The 25,122-nt window shown below is 40.3% G+C and overlaps 5 protein-coding genes and 2 pseudogenes across 6 annotated transcripts; 2 read left to right on the forward strand and 5 right to left on the reverse strand.

The window, feature by feature from the left end:
- Positions 1 to 232: 232 nt before the first annotated feature.
- On the reverse strand, positions 233 to 962 carry LOC124226753 (histone H2A type 1-H). Its single transcript, XM_046640433.1, has one exon. The coding sequence runs from the start codon at positions 960 to 962 to the stop codon at positions 576 to 578; it is 387 nt and encodes a 128-aa protein (XP_046496389.1). The 3' UTR covers positions 233 to 575.
- A 303-nt stretch (positions 963 to 1,265) lies between these two features.
- LOC124226996 (histone H2B type 1-K) lies at positions 1,266 to 1,684 on the forward strand. The gene has a single exon (XM_046640880.1). It carries the CDS (start codon positions 1,289 to 1,291, stop codon positions 1,667 to 1,669), a length of 381 nt encoding a protein of 126 aa, XP_046496836.1. The 5' UTR covers positions 1,266 to 1,288; the 3' UTR covers positions 1,670 to 1,684.
- A 2,979-nt stretch (positions 1,685 to 4,663) lies between these two features.
- Positions 4,664 to 5,007, reverse strand: LOC124226997 (histone H4). Its single transcript, XM_046640881.1, has one exon. The coding sequence runs from the start codon at positions 4,997 to 4,999 to the stop codon at positions 4,688 to 4,690; it is 312 nt and encodes a 103-aa protein (XP_046496837.1). The 5' UTR covers positions 5,000 to 5,007; the 3' UTR covers positions 4,664 to 4,687.
- A 9,199-nt stretch (positions 5,008 to 14,206) lies between these two features.
- Positions 14,207 to 14,649, reverse strand: LOC124227081 (histone H3.1-like; annotated as a pseudogene).
- Positions 14,648 to 15,331, reverse strand: LOC124226995 (histone H2A type 1). Its single transcript, XM_046640879.1, has one exon. It carries the CDS (start codon positions 15,329 to 15,331, stop codon positions 14,939 to 14,941), a length of 393 nt encoding a protein of 130 aa, XP_046496835.1. The 3' UTR covers positions 14,648 to 14,938.
- Positions 15,332 to 15,653: 322 nt separating this feature from the next.
- LOC124226780 (histone H2B type 1-J) lies at positions 15,654 to 24,734 on the forward strand. 2 transcript variants are annotated; one of them, XM_046640492.1, is made up of 5 exons: positions 15,654 to 16,037; positions 17,698 to 17,892; positions 20,980 to 21,123; positions 24,214 to 24,282; positions 24,428 to 24,734. In XM_046640492.1, exon 1 carries the CDS (start codon positions 15,654 to 15,656, stop codon positions 16,032 to 16,034), a length of 381 nt encoding a protein of 126 aa, XP_046496448.1. In that variant the 3' UTR covers positions 16,035 to 16,037; positions 17,698 to 17,892; positions 20,980 to 21,123; positions 24,214 to 24,282; positions 24,428 to 24,734. The 2 variants fall into 2 exon arrangements, with proteins under 2 accessions (XP_046496448.1, XP_046496449.1); XM_046640493.1 differs by lacking the exon at positions 20,980 to 21,123 and having other exon boundaries at positions 24,210 to 24,282.
- On the reverse strand, positions 20,402 to 24,579 carry LOC124227082 (60S ribosomal protein L12-like; annotated as a pseudogene).
- Positions 24,735 to 25,122: the final 388 nt, after the last annotated feature.

Here is a 25,122-nt window from a genome sequence, read left to right on the forward strand (position 1 = left end):
ATCTCCACTTACCCACTATCTAAAATAGTAATTCCTATTATGCTCTATAGTTTATCTCCTCTACTCATAGAATACGTTATCTGACCTTACACCACGTTTACATGTTTGTGTCCCGTCCCACCCACCCCTGTCCAAGCAGTACTTTACATGGAGGCAGATTCTTTTAGACTGCATTCCCTGTTTACACCTTGAACTACCAGAAGAGTGCATTAAATGAATGTGTTCCAAAGAAATAGGATCAAGAATATATCAATGTGACTTCATAAATCCTGGATATTTTTAGTCAAATTGTAACTCCCATTACAATAAAATCTAACTTGAAGATGAAAATTCCACGAGTAGAATTTTAAGAATTTCATCATTTGGTGAAAATTGCTCTCGAGTTAAACCACACTATATTTAGGCTTATTATTAGAGTTGCTTCACCTCCTCCCAAGAACCACTTCACACTTTGTAGGGTTATAACCAAAAGCAAAAATACAGTAAAGTGTGTGTACCAGCCTTCTCTCTGACAGGGTGGGTGGCTCTGAAAAGAGCCTTTGTTTTCCAGCGTTTCTAGCGAAGCTTCCTCCCCCTTATTTGGCTTTGTGGTGGCTCTCAGTCTTCTTGGGCAGCAGCACGGCCTGGATGTTGGGCAGCACACCGCCCTGCGCGATGGTCACTTTGCCCAGCAGCTTGTTGAGCTCCTCGTCATTGCGGATGGCCAGCTGCAGGTGGCGCGGGATGATGCGCGTCTTCTTGTTGTCGCGGGCCGCGTTGCCCGCCAGCTCCAGGATCTCGGCCGTCAGGTACTCCAGTACCGCCGCCAGGTACACCGGCGCGCCGGCCCCGACCCGCTCGGCGTAGTTGCCCTTGCGGAGCAGGCGGTGCACTCGGCCCACGGGGAACTGCAGGCCCGCCCGAGAAGAGCGGGTCTTGGCCTTGGCGCGAGCTTTGCCTCCCTGCTTGCCTCGTCCAGACATAACTACCTCGCCAGCCTCGCCTCAAGCAACTAACAAAATGAAAGTACAGGAGCAGCAGTTTTTATAACCCCTATTGGGCGCGAAAAAGAAGGTTTGTCATTGGTTAGGAGTGCAGATTCATTTTAACCAATGGATACGCGAGTTTGGAATTCTTGCATTCTGATTGGGCAGAACTAACATGACGTTTCTCCAAATAGCCACCAATCAAACATAGGACTTTAAGGCATCACTTTTTGCATAAGAGGTTCTATATACAAAGGCCATTTAACGCTCAGCCTACGCTATTTCTCTGCCTCTTTTCTAGTAAGTTGTGTTTTCTCTCGACTATGCCGGAACCAGCTAAATCTGCTCCAGCCCCCAAGAAGGGCTCCAAGAAGGCGGTGACCAAGGCCCAGAAGAAGGACGGCAAGAAGCGCAAGCGCAGCCGCAAGGAGAGCTACTCGGTCTACGTGTACAAGGTGCTGAAGCAGGTCCACCCCGACACCGGCATCTCGTCCAAGGCCATGGGCATCATGAACTCGTTCGTCAACGACATCTTCGAGCGCATCGCGGGCGAGGCGTCGCGCCTGGCGCATTACAACAAGCGCTCGACCATCACCTCCAGGGAGATCCAGACGGCCGTGCGCCTGCTGCTGCCTGGGGAGCTGGCCAAGCACGCCGTGTCGGAGGGCACCAAGGCCGTCACCAAGTACACCAGCGCCAAGTAAATTTGTCAAGTAAGCGTCTTCAATCCCATCCCCAAAGGCTCTTTTAAGAGCCACTAAGTTGTCAACATTAGAGCTGTAAATACATGTTCGGATCTGGGCTTAAGTAAAGCCGATTATCATGGGGTGGTTGAGGATTAAATTATGCTGAAGAAAGGATGTGTACTCCTAACAGTCTCTGGCTAGAAAGAAATCAGATACACTGACAAAGTGTCTCCCTTATATAATCAAGAAAAGGGCCAGGCCGGAGATGTTAAACAAGTTTTTTTTTTTCTTTCCCTGTGTGTGTGTAACACAAAGATTTCTGGCTTTGGCGCGAAAATAGATCCTTGAATCGCGTGGAAGCCGAGTACCTTTCGGTTGAAATCCTATTGGCCTTTTGTGTCACGTTTCCTTTTTCTCTCCACCATCGGAGTTCTAATCTGCGTTTACATACTTAAATTTGGTCTCTGAGCTAAAAGTGCAGCGTCTTAGCTGAGCAGTTACTTCATGTTCTTTTAGGTGATACGGTGTGATTAAAAAGATGAAGAATGACAGGAGGGGCGTTAAATAGTCAGAACAATGCCTTTTGTTCAGTTTTATTTAAATTTTGGCCTCTCCAACCCATTTCGGGTTAGGAGAATGCCAGACCACCAGAAGTAATAAATAGTCTGTAAGGCAAAGATGAGAAGTATAGTTTTTCTCCTGAGTAAAGAAATGGAATGGAGGAAACACAAACCAGATCTTAAATGACCAATTTACTAGTTTTTAAGTCAAATATATATGGTTAGAGGGGAAATAAGTGACAAAGAGATGGCATAATGAGGAAAAACAAGGGTACATTAATAAGAATTGGGATCTTGTGCCTCTAATTTGAGCAAATTAAACTCTTGTGCATTTGTTTAGCTATTCCTCAAAGAATATTGAGCTGAACTTTGTGATTCCTTTCAGCTGTTAAATTCGCTGCTCTCCAGAGAAACAATGAGATGGGTGTGAGGGGAGGGAGAGAATAAACAACTTTCTCAGGCCCACAATCAAACCAATTGTAGAAAAGATTGAATAATGAAATTACATTGGGATAGCCACAGGCAGATCTTGTACCTGGCCTGACACATTTTCCCAAATTCTCCATTGTAGGATTAGGACCAGTACCTACTCTTTGTGATGGCTTCTCTATCTACTGAGAGAATGATTAAGAATATTACATCTTTAGGTTATAGAATATAATATATTTGTGACTTGGTTATTTGACTTGGCTGTCAGTGCCTCTATTTTGCCATTTTAAAATGAGGATAATAAAACCTATCTCACAAGAATGTTACATGAGATAATCCATGTAAAGCATTTGGCACAGATTTGAATAAACTTTCGATATAATTTAGGTATTATTTTCTCTTCTGTCTCACTCTTTGCCTCTCGCAACACCTTGCAAATTTTAGGCATTCAGTTAATCATTTTTTAAGAGAATAGAAAGGTCAATCTGTTATCAACTCATTCAGAAAAGCCTTACTCTCAATTCAAGCCAAATGAGATAAGTATCATAGATTATTTTTTTGTCCAGTTAATGCCTGAAGCTCTTTGGGGAATTGAGGGAGAGGGAAATAACTCCTATGTGAAAAGGCAGCATTCACAAAAGTTATCAAAAACATAAATTCAACATTATTAAAATTAATTTTTGCGCATATGGATAGGAATAATGTTTAAAAACAAACCAATCCGCAAGGTGACAGCCTATATTTGCCACATGCATATTCACAAAAGATTAAAAGCCAAAAAAACCCCAAAGAATACTTAGAAATAATAAATTCCAGGAAATAAAAAAATGAGCAAAGAATGGAAGGCAGTTTCCAGAAAGGGAAGAAAACTTAAACAGCTAAAAATTCCATTAAAAAAGCAACTTTATTAGAATCAGAGAAGTAAAACTTAAGAACGCAATGGGATACTATTTAGAAAATCCTTAGATTGGCCAAAAATTTAGCAAATGTTGAAGTATGCAGTAACAACAACTGTCAAAGACTCCCGGTGGAATATGGGAGTGTAAAGTGAACATAAAACCCCAGAAAGCAAATTGTTCATTTCTTTTCACGCTGAATACGCATATACCCTATTACCAAGCAATTCGACTCCTAGATATGTAACTAGAGAAAGTGCACAGCTGTTTACAATGCCCATTGCAACACTGTTTGTAATTGGGTGAAAAGATAAACTAGAATTACACGTTTTGACACGGATATATTTCAAAAACAAATGTAGAAAAAAAGTTTTATAAAGATATGTACAAAAATATACCTTTTAAAGTTTTTAAAACTTGCAAAATAATGCTATATTGCTTAAGGGTATGCACATCTAAAGTTAAAAAATAAAAAACATGGGAACAAACACCAAAATCAGGATCCTGGTTAATTCCGGGCTGGGGAAACAGCCATAGTACTGAGAGAGGAAGGAGACGCGGAGGGATTCAACTGTATTTGAATTAACTTTAGGTGGTAACATTTACTTTAAGTGGTGTGGTATTCTTTAGCGTCTGTTGTATACCCCATGTATTTACCCCCAGTGGAGCTCTCTGCCTCAGCTTTCTTAACCAAACACTACAAAACTTTCCTCAACGTCCCTGCACTGAGTGCAAGTTACTGCTCTGCTCAGACTCCTCACCCTGACATTAATATATATAAAGGACTGGAGAGAGGTTGCTAACGGTGGGCGAGGCCCTCTAGGTCTCAGGCCTCTTCACTAACTTTTGGTTAGGCTAACGACCCAGATTTTATGAGGCTCTAGGCAGCTCCAACCTGCAGCCAGAGTAGTTGGCTAGCAGACTCTGCCTCCGCCTCGGAGAACCTTGGCCTGTGATCAGTTAATAATCGCCCTCTACACGCAACCCCACTGAGTTGACCTTATACAACCGCTCTAAAGAACTCATTAATAATGGCCTTCTTAAGAAACTTCTTTGCAGGTAATCACTTCAGCCCAGCCCTTTCGGTGAAAACTTGGGGGCCCTAAAAAGGGCCTTTTTAGTAAATGACTAGGTTGCAAGTGCTTTTTATCTTAGCCGCCGAAGCCATAAAGGGTGCGCCCCTGGCGCTTGAGAGCGTAGACCACGTCCATGGCGGTGACCGTCTTGCGCTTGGCGTGCTCGGTGTAGGTGACCGCGTCCCGGATCACATTCTCCAGGAAGACCTTGAGCACCCCGCGGGTCTCCTCGTAGATGAGGCCGGAGATGCGCTTGACACCCCCACGCCGGGCCAGACGCCGAATGGCAGGCTTGGTGATGCCCTGGATGTTGTCCCGCAGCACCTTACGGTGGCGCTTGGCACCACCTTTACCCAGACCCTTTCCACCTTTGCCACGTCCAGACATCCTCAGGAAGTCAGGGAAACAAGAAAATGAAGTCAGTTTTCGCAGCTCCCTTTTATACGTTACCTCTGCGGACCAGAGTGAAAACCGAAAGAGCTGTGGCGGGAAGTCCCTCTGGGTTGGGGGAGGGGACCTAAAAGGGAACACGCTAGTTTATGCTGCTTCCTTTTGTTCTGTTTCAGTTAATTCTTTTAAACCCTCAAGACCTAGGCTTTCTCCTTCTTTTCTCATTTAATGTTTTGTGCCCCATCATAAAACTTTAACATTGTAGAGGATACATAAAAAGCAAAGAGAATAAAATATTCTGTTTTTATCTCTACATATTTGCAAGTATTTTCTTTCTCCAACAGTATTTTCATAACACCGTACCACTTTGGAAAGTTTTTCTCCTTCATATACAGGGGAAATATACTCCATATACTAACTTCCTAGAAACAGAACAAGATGGAGAAATAGAGAATTTCTATGGAAGGAGAATGGAGAATAGAACAAGATGAACAAAATAGAGAATTTTAAGATCTTCCAGGTGTATTGCTAAATTCTCTTCCACCAAAAGTGTACCAATTTTCAGTATATCTTACTAATAAAGGATAGAACTATTTAAAAAAATTTAGCTCTATAATAATCCGGACTTGGCTTCTTGTATAGAGAACTAACTTTTAAAAAATTAACTAGCTGACTAATCAATATAACATAATAAATACTGTCTCCACTGATTTGAGGAGCTTAATTGATCATATATTGAATATTTCGCTTAAAATTGTTTCTTCAGTTTTTATTGTTCTGCTGATCAGTCTACATGTAGTGCCGAAGTATTATAATTATTTGTAAGGTTGAAAAATAGTTTAGTATTTGGCAGTGAGTTCCTACCTCATAATTATTTTTTCAAAAAAGTTTTGCTATTATCACCATTATTCTTAAAATTACAAACCATTTTATCTAGCTGCAACAAAAAAATTCTTTTAGTACTCTCATCAAAACTGTGTTCAGTCTATCACATTTATTAGGGTAAATTTATTATCTTTGAAATACTGTGTCCTCCTAATCTGAAAAATACTGGATCTCTCCGTCAATCCGGGTCTTTAGATCTATCTCAGTAGAGTTTTTTCTAGATAATATATAATTTAAAAAATTAAAATAATATTTTCATTAATTACAAGAGCAATTAATTTGTCATTAATGGGCAAGTGGAAAATTCAAATGCAGGGGAAAGAAAGTATACTTTTGTCTTTCTAAGAAAATTTTCATTGAAAGAATGATTATATACAAACATTCTTGGTTGAATATACTTAATTTAAAAAATATATACAGACAATTTTACTATTGCTTAAATTCTGAGAAATTTTAATCACTTTTTCCAGCATTAGAATGTAATCCCCTTGTTATTCAATTATTTTCTCACTATCCTTTATTTCAATGAGAGTTACTTTTAGCAATCTTGCATTACAGCATTTTCAAAGTATTTCACTTAAATTTCATAAAATAAAAATAATAAAATATACATTTTTATTAAAATATTTAAATTTTTTCCTGTACTTCTGTTGCAATAAAAGAAAACTTGTGAAACACCTTTGAAAAAAACAAAACTGATTCAACCAGCAAAAGCAGAATTCAGTGCATTTTATAGATGGATAGATAGCATAGGTTAATTCAACAAATTAGTTTAAGGTCAAAAACAAATTGAAAATAAGAGGCTTAATCCTCCCCGAGGGTCCCTCTCCTTTTCTTTTGCTCTTTCAGAATTTCCTTTTCTGCCCGTTTCAAATGTAGGTACATCATTTTAATGGCCAAATAAGCCCTTTGCCAGCCTCTTAACTCAGGAATGTTTCCTCAAGGACATTAGAGCCCTTTCTTTGAAATGTAATCATCAAGGAAAATAGTGCTCTATTTTCCAGCTTCCTGAGGAGATAGACCTGACTTCAGCTGTTACCTGACTCCAAATTGCAAAGCCTATCTAAAATAATGAGTTGTATCCACTCAACTATATAAAAGAGTGAGATTTCTTTCTGTCTTTGCAATCTCTTAGAAGATTGCCTGTGATGAGCATGGCATACTGGCTTAACGTTTATTCCATATAAAATTTTCTCTTTTATTTTTAATTATATTTCCCCAACACTAGTTAACTGGAACACATTTTACAGATTCTTGTCTACATTAAAAATCAGTAAAATTCCCAGCAACCAGTAGCCTCTTTCCCTATCTGATTTCATGAGTTTTTGCATAGCAACTAGTGATAATAAAGTTAGCAAGGGATGGATATCTGAAAAGTTTGTCAGATTCTTTATAGTTTCTGGAATTGAAAGCCAATGGTGTTTAGTTTTCTATAAACACACCATATATTATTCTATAAACATGTGATGCTATTTGGGCTGTTTTCTAACACGCAAACTGACTTAATTATCAAGATAAACTTAGTTAAGATCAAAGTATTTTCCTTGAATCTTTATATTCTTTCACAGTTGAAGGCTAGCTGAATATGCCACCCCAAACTAGGCCTCTTTGTCATAAGGATTATTTTGAACTGATTGTTTTTGAGAAATGGCACACACATGAGAATCTCTGAAAACAGTAGAAGTTACCTGTTTGTAAGAGACATTTACATTTATAAAGGAAATCTCCATTTGTAAGTGTCTCTCTGTCCCAGGAAGAGAAGAATGACTCTAAATCACAAGAGGATCTTAATGGAGAAGGCACCTACTTTAATCTGCATAACAAACCTTATACTTATTTACGGTGCTTTTCCTGGTGACCTCTCATAACTGCCCTCCCCTGCCCTCCCCTGCAAGACACATACCTTCCTTTCTTTTGTCTTTAGCGGACGATGGTGTATAAGGTGGTGGCCTGGGCCGTCTTGGGGGAGTTTACTCATTTTTCCTGAGTATCTCTCATGTATACATGAGGTATACATGTCCATAAAATTTTGGTTGTTTTTCTATTGTTAATCTGTCTTTTATTACAGAGTCTCAGCCAAGAACTCAGAAGGGTAGAGGGAAAATTATTTTTTCCTCCCCTACACAGTACACATCAAATCCAGCAGCAAACTTTATTAGTTACACTTGCAAAATACATCCTATCCCTATCCATTGTCTACTGCCTCCAATTTAGGCCAAGCCACTATTCTCTCTCAAAAAGACTTCTGCAATATCTTCCTAACTTATATTCTTACTTCTAAACTTTGTAATCACTATACAGTTGCCTTAGTGAGCTTTCAAAGAAATATAAATCAGGTTATGCCAGTCCTCTGTTCAAAACTCTTAGAGTGGACATTTAGAATGATTTGCAAAACTCATAGCATAGCATATAAAACTCTTCGTTATCTGACTTCTGCCTATCTCTGAACTCACTTTCTACCTTTGCTCCCTTCTTGATCTTCCTTAAACATTCTTGATCTTAAACTTTAACTTTCTTAAACTTTTTGATCTTGCTTAAACATTCCATGCATACTATTGCCTCAAGTATTTGCATTATCTTCTTTGCTTAGAATCCTTTCCCTGAAAGAGCAACATGATTTACTACCTGCTTTTATACATGTCCTCTGCTCAATTACCATCTGTTCAGAGTTCTTCTAGGGGAATTGTAGTGGGTTGAATAGTGTTTCCCCAAAATTTATATCTACCTGGATCCTCAGAATATCACTTTATTTAGAAATAGGGTCTTTGCAGATGTAATAAGAATCTTGAGATGAAATCATCCTGCTTTTAGAGTGGGCCCTAAATCTAATGCCTGTTCTCCTTATAAGAAGAGGAGAGGACACAGAGACACACAAGGAAGAAGGCTATGTGAAGATGGAGACAGAGATTGGAGATATGCTGCCACAAGCCAAGGATGGCCAAGAATTGCTGGCAACCGCCAGAAGCTGGAAGAGAGGTGTAGGGGAGGAGGACATTTCCTCTCCCCAAATGGGGGTTCGTCTGGCTGGAGAACGAATTAAATTCACATGAGACAGAATAGCAAGAGAAAATTAAACAAAGCTTTATGAGGAACCATGGTCCGGGGCCTTTCTTCCCGAAGGAAGAAAGGGCACCGAAGAAGTGGGGTGCACAGAGTGGTTATATACCCCCAAACAGGGTGTTTCACATGTGACTGAAATGTCCCTCCCACAATAGTCACAAGATTGCCCTGTCGGCACAGTGCCTGATGGACACAGCAGGTAGTGGTCTGCTATCTCAGAGGGCGTGGCAGGAGGCAAGTTTATTGTCTGGAGCTGGGTGGTCACAGGTGAGTGCAGCAATCAGTTCCTAGCCTAAGGAAAGATGCTTAATCCTTAAAGAAATGCCAACGTTGGGAGGGGGAGGGAAGTCAGTTACAGGAGGTTACCAGACAAGCACAATAAAATGCAGATTTAAGTCCTCGCCTTTGGTATTGATTGAGAGTTTCTAGAGAGAAGGTCACCGCCTTTCTTCTTCCTGGTACAGAGAGGGAGGCACCTTTACAGCAGAGCCTCCTTCCCTGTCCCAGTTTATCAAAAGCAATCAACCTCAAATAATCCTGATGCCAAGGAGACATATCTTGGGGTGGCTGATTCCAGACCCCTACAGAGGCATGGAATGATTTCTCCCTCAAAGGCTCTAGAAGGAACCAACCCTGGTGATGCGGCGTCGGTGAGCCGAGGAGTCGAAAGAAAGATTTCTTGGACTCTCAAGATCTGGCAGTAGTGCTCTTTTATTTAGAGAATAGTGTGGAATAGCATGGGGACAGGACCCATGGGCAGTCAGGCTGCTGCGTGGGGACAGGGCCCACGGGCAGGAGGAGGTGCTGCTGCTGCTGCTTCTGCTGCCATGGGAACAGGACCCATGGGCAGTCAGAGCTGCTGCTGGCATGGGGAGCTGCTGCCGCTGTGGGCATGGGGACACGACCCATGGGCAGGCAGAGCTGGTGTGTGGGGACAGGACCCACGGGCAGTCAGAGCTGCTGCTGCTGCTGCTGCTGCTGCTGCTTCTGTTGCAAACGCGGCTGGAGAGTAAGGCTAAATTTAAGGCATAGGTATGTGATCCATCTCTTTACAAGACAAAGCAAAGAACACGTAAAAAAGTTAAAATGGTATCAGTGCAGGTGGGGTCTGTTCATTGGGTGGTCCCGTGACCATGACTTTTAGATAAGAATCAAATCGGATTAAGTAAAGGTCAGAAGCCACCACCCTAAATCAGTTACATGAGGTTGCCAGACAGTAACCAACTTAAGTTCTTGCCTTCCCCACTAAGAGTTTCTAGAGACAAGGTTATCTCTCTTCCTCCTGGTGCAGAGGGGGAGGCATGGAGATTTCCTTCACAAATGCAAATCTCTCCATTAAAGGACAAGCAAACTCTGCTCCTCAGAGCCTGCTTCTCATCTGCAGTTTTAAAATTAACCATCCTAAAATAATGCACATCATAAACAATCCTCATCACCTGGTAGCATCTTCCTTTTGAATTTCTGGTCTCCAGAACTGAGAGAGAATAAATGTCTGTTGTTTAAAGCCATCCAGTTTGTGGTAAATTGTTACAAGCAGCCCCAGGAAATTAATACAGTCACCCAAAAGACAACACTCACAGCTGCTCCTGTCTCTCTATATCCTATGAACCTGATTTAGTTTTCCTTATAGCACTGATCACAACCTAAATTTTTTTTTTTTTGAAGAGAAAGATTCACCCTGAGCTAACATCTGTTGCCAATCCTACTCTATTTTTTTCCTCCTCCCCAAAGCCCCAGTACATGGTTGTACATGCTAGTTGTAAGTTGTTCTAGTTCTTCTATGTGAGCTGCCACCACAGCATGGCTATCGACAGACAGGTGGTGTGGTTCCAAGAACTGGAAGGGAACTGGGCCGCCAAAGTGGTGAGTGCTGAACTTTAACCACTAAGCCATCAGGGCTGGCTCTAAAATTTAATATCTTTTATTTTTAAGCTTATTTTGTTTCTCGCTAGAATGTATATGCTATGAAGGCAAGGGAATTGTCTTGTTTACTGAAGGCAAGGAAATTGTCTTGTTTACTATGCATGCATAGTGTCTACTTCAGTATGTCCATTTGTTGAAGGAATGAATGACTCACCTTAAATAGGTAATATTTTTTCATTTTGTGTGGAATTTTGTAATTTGTTTATTAACCTCTTCATTGAAATTCATTTGTTTTCAAATTGATGCCACCATATTTTTTGAGTCTGAAATGTACATCTGTACACATTTCAGCATCTCTTAAGTACAAATATATCTTAAAATTGATGGCATGTTGAATATAGTCAGCATTTCTTTTTTTGTGTGTTTGTTTACTGATGCATAATGGTTTATCTTACAATAGTAGGTGTTTTAGATGTGATGAATTCAGTTTTAAAACAATGTTGTAATCATCTTGAACACACGTCTTTGTGCATTTCCACCAAATAGTTATTTGGAGTAAATTCCTAGAGATGCATCTTAACCAAAGTTTTGATGGAGAATTTGGTCTCATTCTTTACCATCTGGTAAAGTTCAGCAGATTAGTGATTGCACTACTGGAGCAAAGTGGCAATATAAACTTTGAGTATTTATTTTGCATATTATTTCTAAAAACTGTCATTGTGGTCAGTGTCTTCCACATTTTGACCTCAGACATTGTTCCACATGAGAGAAATCCAAGCCTCATATTGATTTGGGTTGCAGCCCGCAAATGTTGATTAGGGACCAGAATCACTTTCCGCATGGGGCAAGTTTAGGCCCTCAGGGAGATAAACTGTCCCTGGGGGAGAAAAGGGAAAGGAGCAGAATCTAGCCAAGACATAGGGGAGGTAATCAGGCTAAAGGAAGGGCTGATAATTGTCCTGATAATTGACCTTCCCTTCTTTTTGCTTCTCCCCTTTCCCTCCTAATCTCTACCACATCCACCTGTTTTTCTTAATGCGTCTGCCCACCATCACGAAAGGTTCTCCTCTAGCCTATCCATCTCAAAATGAATAGATGCCCAAACTGTCTGTAATGAATATATAAATGTCTACAAATATAAGAAAAAAGTTCAATTAAATTATTAACCTAGAACACTGGATTTAAAATGAAAAAAAAAAAACCCTTAAAAGTATTGTAAAGACAGAGCTTTAATTTGCTTTAAAATTTTCCTTGGAAATATTCTCTGTGTATCATTTAAAAATATAATGTAGATTTCAGATTTCTAGTATTATAGCCCTAATAGCATACATCAACAAAATATTAGTATTAGGTATTGAAGGGTAGCAGAATATGCCAACCCAAAATATGCCGCTTTGGCATAAGGATTATTTTGAGCTGAAGGTATTTGAGATGAAGCAGATACAGGAAAAGCTCCTTGCCTTTCCCTACAAAGATGTTCCTCTTCCCCTCTCTACCAGGAAGGACAAAAGTTAATCCCAGTAGACAACTTAGGACCTTTATCAGTGGAGAAGGCATCAACTTAAATCTGACTAACAGAACTTACCCCTGTTTTCCTGGTAACCTCCTCATAACTGACTTCTCCACATCTTCTGTCTTTAGCTGAAGATGCTATTGAAGCTGGAGTTCTAAGGCACCTCCCAATTTACTCATTTTCCCCTGGGTATCTCCCATATATAAATAAGGTATATATATTAATAAACTTCTGCTTGTTTTTCTCTTGCAAATGTCTTTTATTACAGAGGTCTCAGCTAAAAACTCAGAAGAGGAAAAATTATTGGAAGAAAAACTAAAAAAAACTCAGAAGAGGAAAATTTTGGAAGAAAAATTATTTTTCTTTTTCTAATATCAGAAGACATATTTAAAGACAGAACAATTCAATAATGAATAAAATCATTTGGGTTTTTAAGCCTTTCCTTTTTTAAGGCCTACTATTTTAGAGGGGCCATTTCAGTGCCTATCAGTGTCAGATATTGTTGTCTGCATTTGTTTTTATTCTAAGAAGTCATATTTATGCTGGGACTGGAAGTAGTTATATTTTAAGTACAAGAAATAGAAATAATAAAAGAATATAAATATTAATATGAGATATTAATAGACTATAAGTGCTTAAGAAATTCTGGACAGTAAGAGACAGTTTCAGGGAAAAATTTTAAGTTGAAAAGGAATGGGGTAAGTTGACCAAATTTTAGAGCAAGGGTTTTCAACCTTGGGTCCATATATTGTCACAATACCTCCAAGGATAAAAAACTGCCAGGGTGTGGATGGAGTGGGGTGGTGGTGGTGGTGGTAAGGGATATGTCCATGAATTTGGATGGGGAAAAATATATTTTAATTAACCTTTGACTGAACTTTGGCATTTTAGTTTATTATGAATTTAGGTCACAAACCTCAGTACCTGTTACTTTGTTACCCAACGGAAATCACAGATGTCTTATTTCTCATAACAATGAGTTATCCTGAACCATCATTTATACTCATTTAATTACTGATGGCATTTATTAAGCTCACCAAAAGACTGTATTCTGTAATGTGCTAACTATATAAGCACGTATGTCTTCTATCAAATTTATTTTTAAAAATACTTTGATAACTGTAATGTAACAATTTTCTTTTGCAATTTTTCCTTTTATACACTTAAAATATTCTGAGAAGGTTTTCCATAAATGTCACCACACAGCCAAAGGTGTCTATGATATTCAAGAAAAAAAAAGTACGCCTTTTTTTTCAGATGACATCGGTTAAAGGAGTTCAGTGAGCAGAGTAGGAGGCAAGATTGTGCAACCTAGGCAATAAAAACCATTGGCAGGGGTATTCCTTATTTAGTTACAAAAACAACAGAAGTTACTTGTAATGTCACATTATATAGCCCTTTTCCATAGATAACCATGTTAGATTTGCTGAGAGGCCTCAGTTTCTGTCAGGAGCCTCCAACACTTATAAACAGCCCCTTTGTGGAACCATACCCTATCCTCATTTATATTTTCCTTACCCCACACACATTTTTAAGTCTGTGAGGCAGAAGTTTAACAGCCTATGTGATTAGCAACTTTACATTTCAATGGCAATAGTTATGGTAAATATTTCCTCAAACGTCTTGATTGGTTCGGACTTTGTTAGAAATAACTACCTTGCCAAATTCTCCTTAGGCAACGGCTCTTCAGATTTTAGGCGCATCCCAAACACGAGAAATCTTTCCTGGGCTCCAGAATGGTGTCACACCTACAGATGTAATCCCAATATTTTACTCATTTCATTTAGCAAAACTAAAGGTGGCGGTGAGCGGAGTGGCTCACAGCATAAGTACTCTTTGGAAAAATGTATGTAGCTCTGACAGACAGCTTTGGGCGGGGTAGACTATGGTGTCATGAAGATCTCCGTTGATCTGTAGCGGGGCTGGATGCCCTTGAGCCCGATGATGATGCGTTTGGCATCGATGATGCACAGATTGATGTCTCTGCAGAGCCCCCCTAGGTGGGCCTCGCACCCTTCCTCCACCGCTACCGAGACCGAGCTCTAGAAGCGCAGTTTGGTCTAAAGCCCTGCAGGATCTCGAGCACCAGGCGCTGAAATGGCGGCTTGCGGATCAGCAGCTCGGTGGACTTGTGGTAGCCGCGAATCTCGCGCAGGGCCACCGTGCTAGCCGGGTAGCAGGGGGGCTTTTTCACGCCGCCCGTGGCCGGCGCTTCCTTGCAGGCCGCCTTGGTGGTCAGCTGCTTGCTGCATCGTCTCCTAAATTCGAAGCAGGGCAGTACTTTTCTACATTTCAGAAACGGAGGAAGATAACGGCTCCTTATGGACGCACGTTAACTAGATGTTTAAGCAAGAGATCTAATAGGTCTACTCACAATCACTTCAAATAACTTTTTAGACGAGATACACACCTTACTATCCCTGCAGTATTGCTTTTAATCAATGATGTTTTGCTTTCAAAAAGATAATTGTGACTCAACTTTTCCCGGTAAATCTTACTTTCTCATCCAGTATAAAACAAGCGTTAAGTTCTTTTCCAGAAAAGATGGGTGGCTCTGAAAAGAGCCTTTGGTTTGGATTCGACTTATTCGACTTACTGTAAACTAATCTAGGCCATTACTTGCCCTTGGCCTTGTGGTGGCTCTCGGTCTTCTTGGGCAGCAGCACGGCCTGGATGTTGGGCAGCACACCACCCTGCGCGATGGTCACTTTGCCCAGCAGCTTGTTGAGCTCCTCATCGTTGCGAATGGCCAGCTGCAGGTGGCGCGGGATGATGCGCGTCTTCTTGTTGTCGCGGGCCGCGTTGCCCGCCAGCTCCAGGATCTCGGCCGTCAGGTACTCCAGCACCGCCGCCAGGTACACCGGCGCGCCGGCCCCGACCCGCTCGGCGTAGTTGCCTTTGCGGAGCAGGCGGTGCACTCGGCCCACGGGGAACTGCAGCCCGGCCCGAGAAGAGCGGGTCTTGGCCTTGGCGCGAGCTTTGCCTCCTTGCTTGCCTCGTCCAGACATAATAATCTCTTCAACTTCACCTCAAACAACTAGCAAAGCAAAGGAACAAGGCGGCAGTTTTTATAACCCTTATTGGGCGCGAAAAAGAAGGTTTGTCATTGGTTAGGAGTGCAGATTCATTTTAACCAATGGATATGCGAGTTTGGAATTCTTGCAGTCTGATTGGGCATAGCTAACTTCTGACGTTTTCCTGAATGGTCACCAATCACACACAAGACTTTATCACTTTATTTGCATAAGAGGTTCTATATAAAGAGGACACCTTGTGTTTTCCTCACATTATTTTTCTTTTTTTCTGAGGCTTTTTGAGCTGTTTCTCATTATGCCTGAGCCAGCTAAGTCCGCTCCGGCCCCCAAAAAGGGCTCCAAAAAGGCGGTGACCAAGGCGCAGAAGAAGGACGGCAAGAAGCGCAAGCGCAGCCGCAAGGAGAGCTACTCCATCTACGTGTACAAGGTGTTGAAGCAGGTCCACCCCGACACCGGCATCTCGTCCAAGGCCATGGGCATCATGAACTCGTTCGTCAACGACATCTTTGAGCGCATCGCGGGCGAGGCGTCGCGCCTGGCGCATTACAACAAGCGCTCGACCATCACCTCCAGGGAGATCCAGACGGCCGTGCGCCTGCTACTGCCCGGGGAGCTGGCCAAGCACGCCGTGTCGGAGGGCACCAAGGCCGTCACCAAGTACACCAGCGCCAAGTAAACAGTGAGTTCACTGTAAACTCAAACCTAACGGCTCTTTTAAGAGCCACCCATATGCTCAAAGACAGAGCTGGTGCTTGTTTTCCGTATATGTTGGGGTTTTTTTGTAGCTTATTACTGTATTTAGTCTGCGAAGTAATTACTGAACAATATTTCAGGATCATTCCTGTCGCGGTAAGCTCGATATGCACTAGCGACAAAAATAACATTATGTGACCCTGGCAAAGCTCTAACTCTGTAAAGTAACATAACGCCCGGAGCTTACTGTCATTAGGAACTTCCTACATTTCAATAGGGCTGTACCACCAGTTCTGGCAACTATTAGATTAAGTAACGATGGAAGAGAAAATTCAGTTCGAAGCAAATTCAAATACTCCCCGGGCATCTGTCAGGGATAAGAGTTGGATTCGCGCCCCGGTGCAGAGGTTGCGCGGGCAGTTTGAATTTGCCCGCGGAGCGCCCGCCTTTCCTCTCCGCGTCCTGATTGGTTGCCGGGATTCGGGAAGCACTCGCAGGGCTGGGCGCGCGGAGGATTCCGCTTCCCGCCTTCCTCAGCCCACCGCTCTCAGGCTCTTTCAGTAAACATTGTCGGGTAATCCATCCAGCTTTTCATTGTTTCCTTTTCTTTAGCGTTTTATCCCTTTCGGGAATGAGATTATTTCTTCTCGAAATTTTCGCTGAAGAGAAAGGAATTTGAAGGATGTAGTATTCAGTCTGAGAAATGCCAATGCTTTATTTCTAATTAGTATACTACTCTCCTTTTGCCGTACGTTCATGTAATAGAAAATATTATAAGACGAAACGACTATTTCGGATCCAATGAAGTCAAAGAAGCTTGAGGACATTTATCCCAGACTCTCTGAAACAAAATCACTTTCTATTTTAAAGTTCCTTTACTTAGTATTTTAAATCCTTTTTTTGACTTTGCCTGGACCCAGTGAGGAGAAACAAATTCCGCGTCATTCAAGTTGTCATAAATGAAAACCAGTCATCCAACGAACAATGTTTCTGTAGACTGTAACTATTCAAAATTCTGTCTCTTTTAGGTAAAAAGCCATGACCTATAAAGCATTTGGAAGCTTCCACTATGGTTGTTTTTGGTTTAGGTAGTAATTTTAAATGAATTTAAATAGATAAATTACTACCTAATATAAGTAAAGCAGCTAATTTTAGCACAGTGATGTCTAAAACTGGATTTTGTTAAATGCAGTGTCGAATATACTCTTATGCACTGACTCAGTTGACTCCATGACTGAAGTCCTATCCACGTTTCCAGGCCCACTTCAATCTTACCGGCTTTCTGAAATTTCTTCCTTTTTGGACCTTCTTCCAAGAGCATTGTTCAGCATTTGGAAGTGGTCTCCATATAGGTTCTCATATGTATCTACTTGAGTTGCTGCTGTTTGTTGTGCTTCCACATACAGAATGTACGCTCATTATGACATGAAAAATAAAGAAGTAAAGGAAGGAAGCTAAAAGTTCCTGTCCTTCATCATCTCCATCCCACACTAATGATAACTGAGTCCCATAAATAAACAGAACATAATGGATTTTTGTCATTTCTTATCTTATGTCACATGAGCCCCCTGATTCTCTCCATTAATCCACGTAATCAGATAATTTCTGAGCCAAATAGTTTTTTTTTTTGTTTCTTTGTCTTATAGGGTAAAGGAATCAAATAAAAAGCTAGAATTTGGGGGAAAATGAGAGAGATTGGGACAGAAGAGTCATAGGCAGTAGTCTATCCTCAGATGACGATTCATAAAGACTAAAGTTTTGAAAACTACAAAGTTGAAAATGTCCCAGCCAATTCTCCTGCTACTCAGAAAATTAAACTGCCTATGGGATAAACAAATCAGGTAAATAAATTAAATTTTCATCTTCTGGGTTATTTGCACCTTGATGGAGTACCCTTATGAATAAGACAAGGGTTTAATGATTTGCTTGAAAAACTAATTGCCATCAATTTAAAACATTGCTGATCAGCTTCTAAAGAATTGGTTCAAAGCTAAACTAACAGAGTATATCATTTTAAAAAATGTGCATTGTGATATATCTTATCACAAAATAAATACTTGTTGCTCAAAATACTTATAAGTAATTGTCAGGTCTTCCCCAGAGATCACAAACCAAAATCATGCCTTGGGCATAGCCTTAGATGAGTGAGCTGTTTGTAAAGGACTTTTTTTCAAACTATGTCAAATGATTATATTTCCTTTTTCTACTGTACACATATATATTTTTTTAATCTACCATGGTTATTGCAATAAAGGCACTCATTCCTCTGGGAGTTAATAGAGACACACTGACGAAGTCTGTTGAAAGATTAGTGGTCCTATATGTAGAGGCCATGCAGATATCTATTCTTCAATTATAATATTATCTTTGATATGTTAAAGTTAATTTCATCATAACATGCATTTTTGTTAATTTTGTTTTCAGTTTTTCATGATATATGGAAAATATCCAATTAGTAATAGCTATATTTGCAAACTCTCCATTGATTTGACTTATTTTAAGCTTTAATTTCAAACTGTCACTTCTCCTGATATTGTCCCCAAATTTTGGATATGCAGCTCTGTTTAGAGTTTGCATTGCATTAGGGCATATTTGCATGCTGCACATAAATGTAGAGGAGAATTTCTGAATTTTAATTAAAAACTATGGATTCCTGAGGAACTTATTTCACACATTGTTAATATTTTCTCTAGTCTTTGCAAATGTGTCTGTGCTCACTCACTGTTAAAACTGCACTATACACTTGACATTGGGAAACCAGATGAACATGTTTTTTGTGCTCCTTGCTGTTACTTGCACATTGTCAGATCTACAAAACTATGAAGTATGAAGTACAAAACTATGAAGCACTTGATTATCAAGTGGAAGTGATATATACAAGACCCAGCCTGAGCAAGTGCTGAAGGAAGAAAATAATTGCTAGGGCAAGTAGCTCACACTCCAGTTATTTCTAGTTCTGAAACATAGTTATGCTTTTTATTTCTTAATACCATGTTATTTTTAATAGCATTTGTTTTTTAATGACATGTTATAAATAACATTTTTTAATAACATTTTTCCTATAAATTGTTCATTGAGAAATACTTTCTAGGTTTGAAACCTGGCCCTGCCACTTAAAATTTGCATTGGCAAATTGCTTTAATTTCTCTGACTTTTTTTCTCTTTTTAAAAAGGGAATACAATAGCTTCTCATGAATTAACACTTTTAACATGCTTAGAACAATGCGCTGCATATAGTAAGCAATCAACATATGTGAGCTAATACTACTACTGACATCAATCATAACGGCAGTATTAGAAACAGTAATAATAATATACCACTCAGGAGTATCCATGAAAGATAGTTGGCAAGAGAGAAGAATTGCTGCCACTGGGAAGAATTGGGAGCATTGCATCTCATTGTTTACCTTTTCTGGAAGGAGAAATGATCTACGATATTGATCCAAACTGATTCATGTGCATGGTTAATGATTTGTCTAGATAGGCAAAGATTTGAAGGGGACAAAGCTGGAGGTTTGTTCACAAGAAGTTTCGGGGGAGAGTGATGTGGATGAAATGCTCAGAAAGGTCCCAGAGTATAAGAAAAATATCCCATGTGAATGCTGACCAAAAGGCCCAGTCTCAGAGGAGACTGTCAATAATCAGGCATACAGCATCAACCATAGGGATGTCACTAACTCCCAACACCCTCGTTCCTGCACAAACAATTTGAACACAAGGTGGCCAGGGTGGCAGTGGTAGAGGTCATGCATGGAGTCTACAGTACGGACTTAGCTCACCTAGCTCGCCTAGGCTGACCTGGATGCTGAAACTGCTAAGTGTCCCATATGCTGGGACAAGTATTCTTGGATCCATTTTGTCATGGATGAGGCAGGGCTTTGTCTTCACTGAGATAGACACTTACTCTAGATTTGGATTGCTTCACTTTCTCTCCTGCTTTACTAGCAGGACTATCTATGGATTTATTGAATACTTTATACTCCATCCCTCACAACACTATTTTTCACCCATTTCAACACTTTATAGAGAAAAGGTAAGGCAATGCACAGATAACCATGGGGCTCCCTAGTCTTAATGTGTACCACATCCTTCATAAGCAGCAGGCTTATCCATAGGAAACTCAATTAAAGTGGCATCTAGGAGTTTGGCAAGTTATTGGAGTCCTCTTCAACTGGATGTTACATATGTGCTGAATAGTGACAAAAAATAGCCATAATTTTTCCCATTGCCAAAACACATTAGTTAAAGAACTAAGAGGTAGAAATGAAGTGATACCTCTATTACTCTTAATAACGAACTCAAAAAAGTTTCACTTTCCATCCTTGCTTCTAAAGGTTCACTCTGCTGGGTTTATTTTTTATTTTTGGAAGTTTTAGTATCCAAACGAGTAATGCCTCTGTTAGTGGATACTGAGATGACTATTGAATCTGATTGATCTACCAAAAATGATTCCCTTTAACATAAAGTTAAAGCAATTTTAGTTAGATTCACTAGCTGGCTTAACAGAAGTGAGAAGTCCTGACTTAAGAGGTTTGGGCCTTTGAACTCCTCTGTTTCTCAGATTTTTATGTGTTTTTGTTTTCCTTCTCCCCTCTCACACTCTGCTTTTGAGGGAGATGAGCAGGCAGCTGGAACAGAGACAGTTCGAGTCTTCTTTAAAATGCTCCCATAAAAAATACACAATGAAAACAGGTCAACTAAGTCTCAGACATATTCAAATACAAGTTAAACTATACTAATGTAAGTTACTGTGAAATTTATAAATACACAAAGTTTTTAATAATTTTTTAGGAATTGGTCGCTTGGTGAAATCATTCTTGGATAACTGAGTTGAGAAAAATTTTCAGCCTATCCATATTTCCTCTTTTGATAGTTCATGTATATATTTGACTAACCTAATCACTGTTTTTTCTTTCCTTCTCTGTTAGCATTTTATTTAGGGTGTCTTCGTGCTACATAACTCTTCCCAGTTACAGAATATATAGATGACCTCACAATAGAACTAGAAGAGAAATAGATCCTGGATTAGGAGCTATTTCCTGTAACTGAAAAGACTTTGCCTGCTCCTTAAGGTATGACGGAGACATGTATTGTATTAAGTGAGAAAATTATCATCATCTTCAGGGAGAAGCAATCTGTGGAAAAGAGTTTATTTTGGTTTTTGGCCATTGTTTATAGCCTTCAATGGCTATTTCTCAAATTACAAAAGTTAATTGAATTTTTTTTTTTTTTGGTTCTCAAGTGATCCTTTATTGAAGTATTTTCCTTGGCTGTTCTTACCTAGCTGGGCATTGCACTGCACCACTGTTGATGTCATCTATGGTGTCATGAGGGTGGTGGCCATCACCATTGCAGCCCACAGACTGGGCAGTCCACAGGATCTCTTTAATGGTTCCAGAGGGTTCTCTGGCCAACGACAGGTGCTGCATCAGTTGGGCAATGTTGACAATCCATCAAATGTGATATTTCCACTGCGCTTAATGGTTTTCTGCCTCTTCCCGTGTCTTACTGGTTCCTTGAGGGCTTTTTTTTTTTTTTATAAAGATTGGCACCTGAGTTAACAACTGTTGCCACTCTTTTTTTTTTCTGCTTTTTCTCCCCAAAATACCCCCAGTACATTGTTGTATATTTTAGTTGTGGGTCCTTCTGGTTGTGGCATGTGGGACACTGCCTCAACGTGGCCTGAGAGCAGTGCCATGTCCGCACCCAGGATCCGACCATGGAAACCCTGGGCTTCTGAAACAGAGCGTGGGAACTTAACCACTCGCCCATGGGGCCAGCCCCTCCTTGAGGGCTTTGGTGATAGGGCAGAGGCAGAAGGTACCACCTCAACCTGAGCCTGTTGGTTCTGAATCATCAGTTTCACTGTAATTCTCAGACCCTTCCAATCACCAGTTGCCTTGGTGATGTCATCACTAAGCTTTCTGGAGACAGACCCAGGGGGCCAATCTTGGGGGCCAGGGCAGACGGGCATCGACTTCCCCACCACCCCTGCACCTCAGGTACAGGACTTTGATCTTGTTGGCGTCGAACTTAGGCAGCGTGGTGGAGATGGCGGGTGTCGGATCACCCAGATTTGGGACGACAGAAGAAAGTTGCACCTTGACCTCCTCCAGCCAAAAGCTAATTAAATTTTTATATAACACAACAAACTTTTTCAAAAGTTATTAAATATATATAATATAGCCACATAATAGCTACAGTAAATATAATGGATCAAGAAGAAATCAAGTGACATAAGACTCATTTAAAGATATTAAATAGAGGCTGGCCTGGTGGTGTAGTGGTTAGGTTCATGTGCACCACTTCCTACACACTGCTCATCAAGCCATGCTGTGGCAGTGTCCCACATACAAAATAGAAGAAGATTGGCACAGATGTTATATTAGCAACAATTTTCCTCAAGCAAAAAGAGGAAAATTGGCAACAGATGCTGGCTCAGGGCCAATCTTCCTCACCAAAAAAATAAAGATATTAAATGAAAAGATATAATATGTTCATGGAAAGGAAATATTGAATAGTGTAAAAGTGTCAGTTCTGCTACAATTGGTGTAATTATTCAAGGTGATTCCAGTCAACATCCTAACTTTAGTTTTGGAATTTGGAAGTTAATTCTAATATTTATTTGAAGATCAGGGTGGTAAAAATAAAAAATCCCAGGAACTCCTGATGAAGTAGATCATGATTTAGTGATAAAAAGACTCACGTAGCTATAATACTAGGTGGTGTTGCACAGAGATGGACACATTCACCAACTGAATTAAATAAAAAGCCAAGAATCACATCTAATTTTTTGTTGAACCACTAGAAATGAGAGAGGTGAGATATCAGATTAGGGAGAAAAGGTAGGCTGTTCAAAAATTTATCAGGGCAATTGTTTATCCACAGTGGGGGAAAAACCCCTAAATGTAAAAGGAAAACCACTAAAATCTTTTAGAAGATAAGATAGGAATATATTATCTCACTGTAGGGAATGATTTATTAAACAAAAGTACAAATCATGACGAAAAAAGTGTTACACTTCATAAGAGGAACCATTTTCTTTTTAAGCTATTTCACAGCATGAATACTTCTATGTTCTTTCTTCCTTAATTTAGGAAGGAGAAAATATTAGTGAATGTCAATTCAAAATGAGGAAAGGGTTAATAAATCTACTTTTACTGAAATCTGACCTTGACCTCACCTGAGGTCAGTTTCTAGTAGATTCAAACCTTCTTTTCTTCTCTCTTTCCTTCTGGTTCCTGATTCAGAATAATAAAAGTGTTAAGATGTCTTTTCCTATTTTGTCTCTAGATATGGGAAACAAGTTCTTTACTCATTTATTTTTGGGGGAAGATTGGCCCTGAGCTAACATCTGTTGCCAATCTTCCCCGCCCCCACTTGTTTTTTCCTCCCCAAAGCCCCAGTACATAGTTGTATATTGTAGCTGTAATTCATTCCACTTCCTCTATGTGGGATGCCTCCATGGCATGGCTTGATGAGTGGTGTGTAACTCTGCACCCAGGATCCGAACCCGCGAACCCCAGGCTGCGGAAGTGGAGCGAGCGAAGTTAACCACTTGGCAACAGGCCGGCCCCGAGTTATTATTTTTTTAATTGAACTAAGGAACTAAGATTTTCAGAATAAAAGAATTTCAATTATAAACTTAAAGATGTTAAGGAAAACCCTTTTTTACTTAAATTTGAATGGAGAATATCAGTATTATCTTATTTTGTTTTTCTTTTTAGAAAACAGCTTTTCCCCCTTTAGCACTTTCCACAGAAAAAGTCTACAAGCAATGGCAATCCATAAGCAATTAGAATTTCCATCCTCCAGATTATAGTTTCTCAAGTCCTTTTCCAAAGATCAAACTCAGCTATTTGGAGATTTGGTTAAATGTTACAAATTAAAATCAATTAAAGAGATAAAGCAACCAAATGCCATGTGTAGATCTAATGGAATCCCAGTTCCGGCAAAATCATTGTAAAAAAATATTTGAGACAATTGAGAATTTTTAAGTACTAGATATTGGATGATGTTACAAATCATTCTAAAATTTTCTTAGGTGTGCAAATCTTGTAGTTTGTTTGACTCTGTATCTGTTAGGATGTTTGTGAAGATATTCATAATTGAAATAACATGTTTGTGATTTCTTTCCACTGTCCTCGGCCCGCCCAAGGTAGACATGGGTAATGAAACAACATGCGCACGATGTGGGCAATTGTTGAAGCATGCGTGATGGACACTGGGAGGTATGTTATTCTACTCTGTGTACTTTTGCATATGCTTCAATAAGTCCATAATCCTTTCTCTGCCTCCCCCTCTCCCCATAAACCAAAACAGTTTTTTCAAAAGCCAGCCCAACTGACGAACATATTTCACTTTTGGTCGACAAAGGGTGGCACCGAGAGGAATCAAGCGTTGGCAGGGGGAAATTCCGGCGCTGAACTGAGGGAACAAGAAGAGAGGGCGTCTGCACGACGGAGGACTCAGCAGCACCGGCCTTCCATCCCACAGGCTGGAGTGGATTTAAGATGCACTATCGCCATCTTGTGGCCCATTAGGATAATGAACTAAAACTTTGTTTTGTGTTATGGTTTCTATCAGGCAGGCCATTGCTAGGGTTTAATAACTGCACATAAAGAATACAGTAAACAGTCCTGCTTCCAACCCGGTCCTTAACTGCCCAACTCCCCCGTCAATAACAAAGAACCATGTTTATTAGTTTCCTGTGTACCTTCTGGAATTTCTTTATACAAATGCAAATCTATAAATGTAGATTCTCTTTGCCCCACTTTAACTCAAATGGCCAATGGTTATGTTCCTTTCACGGTTCTTCCCTTTGCTTTTCTCATTACCTAGCTTGAACCCTTTCCCGTTAGTAAGTAGAGTGGCTGGAACTTCTCAACAGGTGCACCCGAGCTAGTGACCTGAGGAGAGTAACCCAAGGCCAAATCTGCTCCTACACTGGGAACCCCAGAAAGGCAGCATCTTCCCTGAAAATAAGCCTGATGATCATCTTGGAGAAGAATGGTCTCAGTGGGCCTCTTCGAGGACCTGCCAGGGGCTGAGCCATGTCAGGACAACTGTGG

The sequence above is a fragment of the Equus quagga genome, chromosome 15, assembly GCF_021613505.1.
Source record: "Equus quagga isolate Etosha38 chromosome 15, UCLA_HA_Equagga_1.0, whole genome shotgun sequence".
Classification (NCBI taxonomy): Eukaryota; Metazoa; Chordata; class Mammalia; order Perissodactyla; family Equidae; genus Equus; species Equus quagga.

Coding starts and splice junctions, on each gene's coding strand:
- LOC124226753 (XM_046640433.1), bottom strand. CDS start 962: ATGTCTGGACGAGGCAAGCAGGGAGGCAAAGCTCGCGCCAAGGCCAAG.
- LOC124226996 (XM_046640880.1), top strand. CDS start 1,289: ATGCCGGAACCAGCTAAATCTGCTCCAGCCCCCAAGAAGGGCTCCAAG.
- LOC124226997 (XM_046640881.1), bottom strand. CDS start 4,999: ATGTCTGGACGTGGCAAAGGTGGAAAGGGTCTGGGTAAAGGTGGTGCC.
- LOC124226995 (XM_046640879.1), bottom strand. CDS start 15,331: ATGTCTGGACGAGGCAAGCAAGGAGGCAAAGCTCGCGCCAAGGCCAAG.
- LOC124226780 (XM_046640492.1), top strand. CDS start 15,654: ATGCCTGAGCCAGCTAAGTCCGCTCCGGCCCCCAAAAAGGGCTCCAAA.